Below are 14,087 nucleotides of genomic sequence, written 5' to 3'. Positions count from 1 at the left end.
ATGCTCTCAGTAAATTAGTGTGAAGAGACAACAGTGTGGGTGTTAGGTTTTTAGTTGTATGTGTGTCTGATCATTTCTTTTTGGGTGGCTGCAGCGAAATGATCATGATGACGGGGATGTCGGTGGAGTCTTTTTCAAGCCTAATGTAGGTGGTCTCAGAGTTCAGCACATTGGGAATTTTTGTTCCTGTGACATATTTAATGGAAAGGAAACATTTGCACTAGCCAGTACATGTGAATCCTATTTAGTTTTTTTTTTTTTTTAAATGGGTTTCATTGTGTGGAACTACTGTGCATTGGTTAGAAAGGGGCATTTAGTTTCCTTTATTCATTCATTCATTCATTTTCTCGTCGGGTTTAGTCCCGGGGTCGCCGCAGCGGAATGAACCACCAACTTATCCAGCACATTTTTATGCAGCGGATGCCCTTCCAGCTGCAACCCATCTCTGGGAAACATCCACACACATTCACACACACACTACGGACAATTTAGCCTACCCAATTCACCTGTACCACATGTCGGTGGGGGAAACCGGAGCACCTGGAGGAAACCCACGCGAACGCAGGGAGAACATGCAATCTCCACACAGAAACGCCAACTGAGCCGAGGATCAAACCAGCGACCTTCTTGCTGTGAGGCGACAGCACTACCTACTGCGCCACTGAGTCACCTTAGTTTCATTCAGTTTTAGCACAATAATGTTTTGTTGTGTTATTTGTTTTTAATGCTATTTCTTCTGAATGCGTGTATTTTTTTTAATGCAGCTTCGAAACTGAGCTCAATTGTACATTAAGTATTAAATAATTTCTTCCAAATCTCACCAATTTAAAAAAAAATGTACGCTTTATTCACCTGTTAGTTAGCATTAATTCTAAAGGAGTTCACTGACATCTTCAACAGAGATTAGATGAGATGAGCTAAAATATTTATGAATTGCATGATTGATCTTTGTTCATGATTCAGCAGGCACTACTAGAGGCCATATTGTATTGCACAACTCAAAGTTCATCTGGAAATTGTGAAACCACGGTTCCTCTTTGAACTTGCTTACTTTAACCTTTCAAAAACCTCATATATCTTCACTAAAATTATTCTTGTCGGTTTCCTTGCTATTACTAATTGGATGACACACCTTTGTTTCCTTTGTACATTTAAAGGGTGACCTTACAGTATATATGGCATTCATCCTCATGATATTTAATAGCTTGTTATGACAGGAAAAAAATATGTTTTAGTCATATAACCAGCTAAAGAAAAGCTGTCCTTTTATTGTCTCAAGTCTTCTGCAAATCTGTTTTGGAAACCAGTCTGCCTACTTTTTTGAGGGTGCTTTCACACCAGGGTCGATTGCCTGGTCCGAACCCAAGTTTAATTGTCCCCTCCTTGCCACCTTCTTGGCTGGTTTGTGCTCACATTGTCTTTTTTTCCTTATGTACCCTGGTACGCTTGCATCATCAAGCTGCTGTTGTGTGTACAGTTGTTGCTACATGATGGCCACGAAAGCCAAAGTGCCAAATTGGAAAGATGTACGCACACCTCTGTCGTTCTGCTTTTACTGAATCTCCCATACAGAGAGCAACTTGCATCTATCTGCCACAAGAATATTTAAAACAGAAAGATGTTCAAAATGTTCAGAAAACAATACGATGACTGCAGAAGTCGTTTTTGAAGGAGACAAACAGACATTGTCACTGTGTTTGCACTGGGTCAGTCCCGCTTTTCACCAAGGAACAGTATGTGATACACAGACCAACACACAATTGATCGTTATGAAAACTCAAGTTTGTTCTGACACTTCACTTCCGTTATTTGGTACGATTGCATTCATATCAGAAGTGAACTGGACCAGTTTGCACGTACCATACCCCAGACAACTTCTTTCGAGCGGACTTGGATACGGTTCACACGAGTTCAGAAGACGTCGTTTACACTAGTTAAATATACCAAAGTCTGACCTCACACAAACCCGGGTGTGAACTCAAAGTGCTAGTATGAAAACACCCTTAATGTTAAATACTGTAAAGTTGCTTGTTTAAAGCAATCTCTTGTATAAAGTACTAAGTAAACTTTGACTGGAGTGCTTAATTGCAGAGCTTTTGCAAATATATCCCCATCACCATGATCAGATGCTTCAGTTTTGTCATGTTTTTTTTTTTTTTTTTTTGTCTGATCATTTTGTTGTTGAGGAGAAAGTGTTCAGCACATTATTAAATATTCATCTTTATGCAAATTATACCCGTTTGGGTCGTTTGGCGACAGTGTACTGAAAAAATGTAGTTTAGCCTTTTTGTGCATAATGAATATCCCCTGAGTAAATAATGAAGCAGTCCTTTATGTTGTGTAAGTAAATCAGTCCCTTTAAGATGCAGAGGATATATTGGTCTAGCATTACTGCTATGCGGGAATCTAAAGTGTCTTTGTGAATGCCTGTGGATGCTTTTATGCATTAATATAGCATAAGCAGGTTTGAGATGTCAGCTTTGGCCTCGGTTATGATTAATCGGTTTGTTGGAAGAGTATGTCTACAGCAAAGCCAATGTCTGAAGAACAGAGCACATGGGAGAGAGATAAGAGGAGAGGAAGAGAAAAGCGCTGAAGGATGAGGATGATAAACCATGTGACTATCAGCTTCACACACCCATGTAATTGTGTGTCTTCTGGGCTCTATTCTTATCTTTGCTCCTCTTGTCTTCAGCCTTCCTCTCATTTGCTCCAAATAACTTGTTAAACGGACAGTTCACCCAGAATTGAACTTTCTGCATCATTTACTCACCATTAAGCCTTTCTAAACCTAGTCACGACAAGTTTTTTTAATAGTTGCCATGAATAAAATGTGTATTAAAAAATATGTGTTCTATATTTTAATAAATGCTTACTTTATTTTTATACATTAAAACATTTTAAAGAACAAAACATTTGGTGACAGGAGCAGTTATTAAAAAACACTAGCATTAAATAAAAACAAAAAGAATAACAAGAAAATACTTCATTTTCAATTTCAAAGGACACAGCTGGAAATACTATGTCCTGTTCAGATACGTAGTAACAGGCCCCTGTCTATGTTAAAAAATAGCCAATTCCAATTGAAGTTTGGCAGTCATATGTTCTATTCTAAATATGGATTCAAGTTTTCTAACAGCTGTGCCATTATTGAAGGGTGTGGCTACATCCAATTTATTTTTATAGTCTCTCTTTCACTTAGTAACTTGAAAACTTGCACTTGGTTTTGTTGTATACATCCATGAGTATCTCTTCAAGCAGGAAAAACAAGCAAGTAAAAGGTCTAACTGCATAATTTTCATTATCTCAATCTTAACCCCTTGCCAAAACCTCTTCAGACATTCCCAAAAAATTTGTGTGTGATTACTTACATTCCTGCAATCCCTCCAGCATTCCTCTGACTGTGGACTGTTAACATATTTTGACCACATCAATGGCGTTCTAAAAAAAACTATTTTTTGTTTTTCAGTCAAACTCTTTCAAGTTATGGCTATTGATCCCCTTATGAGTGTCTGAACATATTTTCCCACTTTTTTGAAGCAGTAATGTTGTTGGCAATGTTTATTTCTTTGGACAAACGTAAACAATATAAAGAGTTTAGTTGCAAAATCCCTTAAGTGCCATCTGAAATTTGTAAATCTCTTTTACCATAAAATAACTGAACATAAACATAGGAGGCTGAGAAAAATTCCCATTGTAAAAGCAATTTACAGATTGCACTAAGGTTTTTGCATCTGAAGTCTTGATATATTCTAAAAACTAGTTGAAATTAAGGTTCCTAAAAACAGACAAAATTCCACATTATTATAAAAAGAAACAACATAAGAATGTAACAAAATGACTAAAACACTAACTGAAAATATAAAAAAAATTATATATATATATATATATATATATATATATATATATATATATATATATATATATATATATATATATATATATATATATATATATATATATATATATACTTTTAATATAAGTCAGGGTTGTAAGTGTATAATATAACATACATTGACTTATATGTCAAGTTAATGAGTTGAAATGAAGAGCCAATCTCCAAACTAAATGAACTAGTTTATTAAATAATAAATAAATAAATAAATAAATAAAATAATAATATTAATAACAACAACAATAATTAAGCTCGGTGACTCTGTGATTACTTTATTAACAGCTCACAGATATTTACTGGAAAACAGCCTAAATATAAATGTATATTTACTGAGTGAGTCATTTTGATCATTTTTTGCTGGTTTTATTTGACTTTAAAGGTGCTATATACTGCATTGGTTTAATAAGTTATATTGTTCTCTGAGATATACATAGTAGGTTTATGGCTTCAGTAAGTTCAGAAAATATCCAGAAATGATTTTATAAGCTAATTCAATTTAATAATTCATAAAATACTTCTTGAATCAGAAGGTCCATGATTGACCATATATGGTTTGTGTCGTGAACATTAATGAGCTCCGCTCTGATGTGCAGCTCTGAAACACACATATGTACACACTGCATGATATACTCTGAACACGGACAAATATAAATCCAATCAGAGGAGTTATGTTAACCTATTTTGCTCATCAAATGTCAATAAAGGCTAAGTTATAATTAAACTTGACAAAAGAGAGCGGTAATGATGTATCGCATTGTATTTTTAAGCTATAATTTCAAAGAAAACACAGCCAGGACTTAGTATCATCCTGCATGAGCAAATGACAGTTGAGCTGAGTAATTTGACATGATTCAGCACGTGTTTGTTAAAACATACGCTTCAAATTTCACAATAAACTCAATAAATTGCCAAAAGATACAATAAAACATATTTTATACCTCTTTGGAGTGGAGCAGAATAAATGTATAAACTGTAAATCTGGCCTTTTGCATCCTGAAGCACGTCTCGTGCAGTCTTTGCACAGTAACTCATAGTAAACAATCTGCCATTGCATTTTCAAAATAAAAGCCCTACATACATAGTAAGTTAAATATAAGCATTAAAATAACTAATGGAGGGAAACTATCATTGTTTTCTCGCTAGAAAATGTTGTAGCTTATAACACAGCCTGAGATGTGCATATTAAGAATCTCAGAGCTACATAAGTCTGGGTTCTCTTGTTGACGTCAGAGCTGGATGAATGGCCTAAAGTAGTCATACATGCAAATGTGAAGGGCTTGGCCCATGAGTCTCATCACAGTTTGTTTTCTCTTCTTATTGGCCCGTTGTCCACCAGGGTTTTACACTTGTGGAATTTACATGATAACGAGTAAACAATGGTCTCTGAGGTTCACAGTATGTCCATTTCCATAGACTCATCTCCTATTATTCTACTATGCCTTGGTATACCCAGTTTTTCATTATAGGCTACCTTTAAAGATTTGAGTGCATTGGATAAGGTCTATAATTTAACCAACAGTGTGGTATAAAGAACCACAAAACTTCTTTTTCACATGATGAGCATGTTAATCAAATATTTGTGACATAAAATAGCTTAATCAGGAAAGTCTGTTTAGCTAGTGGAATTGTAGAATTTGTAACGCTATTCCTCACAAATGGCACATCGATTAAACGGATAATTTCAAAGGAGCATCTTTAAAATATGCAGGCCAGACTTTAGCTCACACCTTTGCACAAGTTCTCAGAATAAGATATGTTGCAATAATTTAGCCGGAAGCATTAATGGCTGTGGATGGAAAGCAGAGAGAAAGGGATCAGTGAAGCTTTGAGTGTGTTCCTTCTGGCTATCACTGTCCCAGACTCGTGAGTCACCCTACTGCGCTTCACTAGAATAGAACCGAGACGCTTCTGTACTTACAAATAGCACACGTCCCTTCTGTGAGGAAAGCCCAGCATGTCTTCTGTGCTCGTGTGTTTAATATAGACGTGCTTAAAGAGGCTTTTTACAGACTAATGCATTTTCCGCTATAATTAAAATAGTAAATCTCACTAACTTTTTTGTTATCTACTTTATTCCTTATTATGTTGGTTTCATAAAGACCTAACCATAAACATAAACCACCAAATTTACTCTTATTTCCCAAAAATGGAACCCACAGCTATAATGCTTACAAACTTCAGATTATCATTGATTAGTCTAGCTATCACGTGTAGAAAGCCTAGCAACTGGCCCGGAAAATGCTAATTGATGTTTAATACGTTGATAATTCTTGCTTGCAGCAGGCATATTATGCATATGTTAGAATTCCACTAATTTGTTTTTTGAAACAGCAACATCATGCTAATTGATGAAAATAATGTTAGACACACACTAATTCATGCTAATAGGCTAACACATTAGAAACATGCTAGCAATGTTCTGCGTGTTAGAATTATTCGTGTTAGAATGCCACTCATTTTTTCCATTTAATTCATTTTTTATGCAAATCAACACCATGCTGATTGATGCAAACAATGGTAGCAATGCTAGACACACACTATTTTATGCTAATAGACTAACATAATAAAAACATTCTAGCAATGTTAAGTGTGTTAGAATTATTTGTGTTTGTGTTAGAAAACCACTTATTGTTTTTTTAAATGTTTCAACATCATGCTCATTGACGGAAATAATGTTAACAATGCTAAATACACACTAATAGGCTAACATATTAGAAACATTCTAGCAATGTTATGTGATGCTTGCAACAAGTTTACTTTTAAATTTCTTAATCAAAACTGTTAGAACACTTTTAGTTTTAACACTAACCATAGAGGCAGCCATTATAACCATTTTAAAATGTTTCATTTTAAATAACCTAATTAAAATAAAATCCCTATAACCGTTTTAACTTTTTCATTCTAACATTAAAATCCCCAAAAAAACATGAAATGCGTTTCAACATTTACAATTTCTCGTTACTTTGAATACGTGTGCCTCAGTTGTCTAGCATTTTTTTTTTCATAAAAAACAAATTGTGATGCAAAAACATAAATTTACTTCAGAAAAGTCTTTCAAAACAACATTTTCACTGTGGTAAAAACTTGTGGTTCCAGTGAGGTTTGCACCTTCACAGGTGGTTTATACTCAATTATCGACAATATATTATACACAATATAGGCTTTATTTATTATTAAAAATATGTTTTTTAGGGTAAAGACTTCATAATATATGGCAACAGACAGTCAAAGCTTCATTCAAAGTCTCATTCTCATTCATTTTATTCTCAATAGAAGTTTTGAATGTTATAATGACTTGATATAACAATTCAGTTTTGTGCAGTCTTATATCAACAGCCAGAATGATCACTTTTGCCATACTAATAATTAAATCATTGCAATAGTTGGTGTACATCTGTAAAATACTTTTGTTTTATAATTTAGCTAACCCTCCAAACATTTATTCAATTCAATTCATCTTTATTTCTTTAGCACTTTAAAATCTTGATTGTTTTAAAGCAGCTTAACATAGAAGTTGTAGTAAATTGAAACTGTGTCAGTCCAGTTTTCAGAGTTGTAGTTCAGTTTAGTTTAGTTCAGTTCAGTGTGGTTAAATGTGCACCGTTAAAGGTCAAACACTGAAGAGCAAATCCATCAATGTGCAGCTCCACAAGACCCAAAACAAGCAAGCCAGTGGGCCATAGTGGTGAGGAACAAAACTTCACCAGTTGAAGAAAGTGAAGGAAAATAACCTTGAGAGAAACCAGGCTCATTTAATACTTTACTACAGTCTCACTAGATATCAGGCAATATTAACTAATGTTGAGCTATACAACTTTTGTTAAATTATAACAAAATGAAAATAATTGCCGCTATAATTCTCCTCCGTTATAAGCACATCTTACTCAGAAGAATGTAAAATGTTAAGTTTATCACTGTAAGATCTTATTTATGAAGTGTTTCTCGCCTTTTCTCCAGTGTTCTGGCATGCACCCAGCCTCTCATGAATCAGGATCTTTTACAACCTGTAGTCATCACAGCGTGAGTGGGATTTAAAGCTCTACCTCCACTCAGATCGTTTTTGGAAGCCATCCCATTGTCTTTGATATGGGCATCGCCAGTCAGCCAGTACTACAATACAATTACCGGAGGTCATTTACACATGATGGATGAAGCCCTGAATACTATTGGAGCCTATAAATCCAGCCAGAACCAACATTATACACCAGTTTTGCTTAATTCAGTCTTTTACATACAGCCATCCATGGGTGTAATTGAGAGGCCCATTTATTCCCCTAATCATTGCTATAATTATACCATTTATTGGCCAATCAGGGAGGCCGGTTGTTTGGAATGGAGAATAGACTTGTTCATAGGCCGTTTTTAGATGCTTCACTGCTGCCGCTTTTGCCAGTGACCGCTGCCATGTGCCTGTCCACGTGGGTAATGATAGTGATGAAAGCATCACTCCTCTTCAACAAGCCCACCGCTTTGACGCATGTGTCTGTTTTTGATCCGCATCCACACAACATGCTGCAAGCTGCGCATGAAGATGGCCCAAGACTCCATCTGCGTTGGCGTGTGGAGGTTTGTGAGAGGACTGTGTGAATTAGTACCATTTCCTGTGCAGAAATAGAAAGTGTTTTTTTTTTATACTGCAGTCTGGATTCTCAGTGCATGATGTATTTTCATAGTCACACGTCATTGATTCAAATAGTGATGCTGGCATAAATACGATTTTAGAAAAAATTCTTATTTTTATTCAGCAAGCACATGTAAAAGGATGGTTCGCCTAAACCAGGGGTGACCAAACTCGGTCCTGGAGGGCCGATGTCCTGCAAAGTTTAGCTTTAACCCTAATCAGACACACCTGGTCTAGCTAATCAAGCACCTACTAGACTTTCTAGACACATCCCTGCTGGTGTTGAGGCAAGTTGGAGATAAATTCTGCAGGACACCGGCCCTACAGGACCATTTCTATCTATCTATCTATCTATCTATCTATCTATCTATCTATCTATCTGTCTGTCTGTCTGTCTGTCTGTCTGTCTGTCTGTCTGTCTGTCTGTCTGTCTGTCTGTCTGTCTGTCTGTCTGTCTGTCTGTCTGTCTGTCTGTCTGTCTGTCTGCCTGTCTGTCTGTCGATCTATCTATCTATCTATCGATTGACTGACCGACCTACCTGCCTACCTACACACACACATTTAACTATGCTTAAAAAATGTTTATACTCAAATTTGGGGTAATATTGACTAACTCAACAGATGGCTAAAAAACTATATATATTTAGTTATATATATATATATATATATATATATATATATATATATATATATATATATATATTTATTATTATTATTTACTATAACTCAAATTTGGGTTAAAACAACCCAGCATTTTTAGAGTCTACTGTTATTTAGGAACGTCATGTCACTTTTGTTATTTTCAGTTCTGCTAAAAACTTAAGGATCTGTCAGCACTCTTTAAATGTGTGATTGTGACTTCTCTTCACATTTGCCGAAAATAGTATCTACTCATGCCGACTTCTGTCTGAAAAGTCACTCATTTTGTTTGTTTTATTTCCAATGAAATCCCAAAATGAAATGTGACCCAATATGACTCTAATTATTGATACACTTTCACTGACAAACATATACATTATTAATCATCATTTAAACAAGATTTGGACTTGCTACCTCCTGCGCTCAAGGTGAAAGATATTTATGTGCACCCCTGGGACTGAAGGTTTAGTGTTTTTAATCATATCAGCTATCATTAAAAGTGATCCCAGCTTTATTTGAACACTTTTTAAGCATGTATTCAACCCGCCCAGCATCTGCAGAATTGGTCTCTGATGAGTTATCGATTCATGTGCGTTGACTTGGAAATACTCCTCTGCAGGAGAGGAATTATTTGTTTGACTTTAGCTGGAGTGAGTGGGGGCGGTCGTGAACTGACTCTAGAGTGGTTTCGTGGTTGAAAACATAACTGTTCAGATACCTGACATGAATGCTGTGGGCGCTCTGAGGTCAGGAAATGATAGTGTGTCAGGGTTTGAGTTTGTCATTTGGGCAGATGTGAAGTGGAAAGAAAGGAAAAAAGATTTTAGCCTGTTGCAGGTTTGTAATGATTTAAAGTGCATGTAGAACGGCTTTTAAGTTTTGTATTTTTGTATGTTTTGTATTCTTGTAGTGGCAAACAAAAAAGTGATTGAGTGTGTCCTTATTTTCATGTTAAATTATTTTTTTGTTGTTGTTGTTTAATGTTGTTCTTGGCGTTTTGACTCATCACCTCTATCTTTTTTCACAGATATCCTGCCGTATTACCTCACATGTGATGTGGGTCAAGCCAACCCCTTCCAACAGGTAGCTATAGTCTCTCTCTCTCTCTCTCTCTCTCTCTCTCTCTCTCTCTCTCTCTCTCTCCTCTCTCTCTCTCTCTCTCTCTCTCTCTCCTCTCTCTCTCTCTCTCTCTCTCTCTCTCTCTCTCTCTCTCTCTCTCTCTCTCTCTCTCTCTCTCTCTCTCTCTCTCTCTCTCTCTCTCTCTCTCTCTCTCTCTCTCTCTCTCTCTCTCTCTCTCTCTCTCTCTCTCTCTCTCTCTCTCTCTCTCTCTCTCTCTCTCTCTCTCTCTCTCTCTCTCTCTCTCTCTCTCTCTCTCTCTCTCTTCTCATGCCAGAATACATTCTTGTGCAATGAGTTTAGTCAATTTGTCAACGATAGTAAACCTAATCAAATAAATTTGTATATCTAAGTTTATGATCTTTTTAAAATGTACATGTTTAAATATTACACAAATATTCACCCAAGATCAAGTTCCTTACTGTCCTCAGGATTGCTAGCCGATTAAATAAGCAAACTCTCATTCTGCCCAATCAACACTGCTCAAACCTAATAAGTGTACAACCTACCATTAAAAAAAAAAACAAACAGCGGAGTGTAGTAATAGTGCTACCCTGGTCAGAAGGCTCATATAAACTGTGCTCATGTGGACATGTTTACAGCCTTAAACGTGTCTGATTCAATCTAAATTACGTATTTCACTCAGTCAAACTGAGCCAATGCGAGATATAACTGTATAACTACACAACTTGTATACAGTGGGGGAATAAGTATTGAACATGTCTTGGTTTTTTTCTGGGATTAATATTTCTAAAGGTGCTGTTGACATGGAATTAAAGCAGATTTTGGTAAAAACCCAAACAATACAAACATTAAAATAAAAAATAAATAAATCTAAAAAATTAGTTTTGTTGAATAACACAAGGAGAAAGTACTGAACTACTGAACTGTATTTCATACTTTAAATAAAAGGCTTTTTTGATGATGGCAGCTTAAAGACATCCCTCATGTGGAGAATGAAGTCATGAATCGCTCAGGTGTGATTTTAAATTTGTAATTTCTATTTGATTTGAATCAGGTGATTGGCCAGAGCATTCTACAGCTTGATTTTATTTTTCTGAAACTATTTCAGAGTTTTCTTAGCTGTGTTTTGGAACGTTCTCTTGCTTAAATGTCCACCCTGGTTTTATTTTCATCATCCTGCTAATGTAGATGTTGGACTGAAGCAGCTAATATTAATTCACACTGTTGTTGAATTACTACTAAGTAATTTCAGCTGCTGTCTGGGCTTATACCGCTTATTACCGCTTACTTTTTCCTTGTGTCATTTCATTTTATTATGCATAACTTGATTTGTAAACCTATTATTATTGTTTTCTTTGCATATTGAATTTCTTTGGTTGTTACCAACATCTGGTGAAAAATTTTAAGTCAACAGCACCTTTAGAAATATGCTTTCTGAGAAAAATGGTGACGTGTTCAATACTTATTTCCCCCACAGTATAAATAAAATGATTGACTCACTGTTGCTTGTTAATATCATAACATTAGAATGCACATAACTGTCTTTTTGTGAAGAGAAGCACACAGACGTGATGCATTTAAAATATATTAAATGTATACTACATTTATCTAGACCAGGGGTGGCCAACCCTGTTCCTGGAGAGCCACATTCCTGCAGATTTTAGTTGCAACCCATATCAAACACACCTGCCTGTAATTACCATGTGGTGTTCAGGTACTAATTAATTGGTTCAGGTGTGTTTGATATGGGTAGCAACTGAAATCTGCAGGAAGGTGGCTCTCCAGGAACAGGGTTGACCACCCTGGATCTAGACGGTTAATAAATAATTTTAATTTATATATATAATGTTATATTATGTATGTGTGTATGTGTATGTATGTATATTTAAATTTAGAATTATTAGCCTCCCTATGAATATTTTTATTATTTTTAAAAAAATGTTTAACAGAGCAAGGAAATTTCTCACACTGTGTGATATTTTTTCTTCTTGAAAAAAAAGTCTTATTTGTTTTATTTCGGCTAGAATAAAAGCAGTTTTTAATTTTTTAAAAAACATTTAAACTCTGTTTTTTTGATAGTCTACAGAACAAACCATCATTATACAATAACTTGCCTAATTACCCTAACCTGCCTAGTTAACCTAGTTAAGCCTTTACATGTCACTTTAAGCTGTATAGAAGTGTCTTGAAAAAAATCTAGTAAAATATTTTTCACTGTCATCATGACGAAGATAAAATAAATCAGTAATTAGAAATGAGTTATTAAAACTATTACGTTTAGAAATGTGTTGAAAAAAATCTTCTTTCCTTTAAACAGAAATTGTGGAAAAAATGAACTGGGAGGGGGGGGTGGGGGGGGGGGTAATTCAGGGGGCTAATAATTCTGACTTCAATTTCAATATTCAATATTGTTTTAGAACTTCCGATATATTTGCGTATGGGATTAATGATAAGGAATGATAAACGGCAGAAAATGGTTAAACTACTTGCTCTACAATGTTCATGACTATACAGACAAAGCAGACTAACACAATAAGAAAATATCAGTTTGCAACATCAACTTCCTTTTTTTAACATCTAAAAATCAATAGAAGTGAATGAGACCAGAAGTCTCGAACCAAAAGAATTTTAATGGCTGCGCCCACTGAAGAGTAACGTCAATACCATGCTAGAACAGCAGTGTTTTACAAAATAAGCAAGGCACTTCAACAAACAAACAAAAAAACATTTGTGGAAAACACAGTGATTGTGTTCTATTTGTTGTTCTATTTATTGTTTATAGCTTTAACAAGCCTTTAAGTCTGTGCATTTTTCATGAGGAGCTCTATTTGCACAGGGGACCATTAATGAATTAAGGATGCAGCCTGAGTAGGCAGTTGTCTGTGTGAACAATAGGCACTGAGGCATCTCGCTGGGATTTGGAACGCAGCCAGTCTCTTTCCTCCGTACACTCGATTACAGAGGAAGTGGCGCCCCTGCTTCATTTGTCCCTGTACATTTACATTCTCCTCATGGCGAGCAACTTGATGGAAACGTGCTTTTATTTGGATTCCTGCCTCTCATTTTAGTTGATGGAGTCAGTCTTCAGGTCTATATTTGAATAATGCATTGGCATAATTCAGACAAATCACAGCTCTTAACTGATCATGATTGATGGATTTTGGCCAGTGACGGCTCCATTGTCTCGATGTCGTTTAATTTGAATGAAGGCTAAAGCCCATATGGAGATTGAACGCTGCACTTTTGTCAGCTCATGTCTCTAAATGGAGTTCCTCCACTTCTCAGGCTGCATACAGATCAGCTGAGACGGCAATTCGTTGAAATAGATATTGATTTTAGGCCAAAAATGTCACCTGGGAACATTTCAAGGGAGATATTGACAAGGGTGTTATGCATATACTACAAAAATCAGAGCTGTCTTGTTGTTTAATGTGCGTTAACCTTCGAAGGATTGAGCATTTTTTTAAATGTTTTTGGAAAAAGTCTCTCATGCTTAATAAAACTCCATTGATTTTATAAAAATCAATACTGTAAAAATCGTATTATTACCAAATGTCATCACAAATTAAAGTGGGTTTAATAAAGTTAAAAAATATGATTTGTTCCTATAGTGCCAAAGCTAGATTTCGACGATTCAGCGGTTAACAATTTATTACAGCTGAAGAACTTTGCCCGAACCCGCCGGGACCCGATGGGTTCGGGCTTAATTTCTATCATTTTAGATTGGGTCGGGCTGTGTGATGCATTTCGAATAGTGCAAGAAAATAATCAAATCTTAGTTACAACATTAAAATCCGTCCCTGCAAAGGTGAAACAAATGATGACGGAGAAGTCAAAAAGAGTGAATTTTGA

General features: G+C 35.6%; 1 protein-coding gene across 2 annotated transcripts in view; it reads left to right on the top strand.

The window, feature by feature from the left end:
* ttyh3a (tweety family member 3a) overlaps positions 1 to 14,087 on the top strand; it is a 125,792-nt gene that overhangs the window by 72,498 nt on the left and 39,207 nt on the right. For both annotated transcript variants that reach the window (XM_679082.10, XM_009299697.5), the window contains exon 8: positions 10,183 to 10,238. In XM_679082.10, coding sequence (XP_684174.4) covers positions 10,183 to 10,238 — 56 coding nt within the window. The remainder of the gene's footprint in view (positions 1 to 10,182; positions 10,239 to 14,087) is intronic.

The sequence above is a fragment of the Danio rerio genome, chromosome 3, assembly GCF_049306965.1.
Source record: "Danio rerio strain Tuebingen ecotype United States chromosome 3, GRCz12tu, whole genome shotgun sequence".
In the NCBI taxonomy this organism is placed as follows: Eukaryota; Metazoa; Chordata; class Actinopteri; order Cypriniformes; family Danionidae; genus Danio; species Danio rerio.
This window is presented reverse-complemented; position numbering and strand designations above follow the sequence as displayed.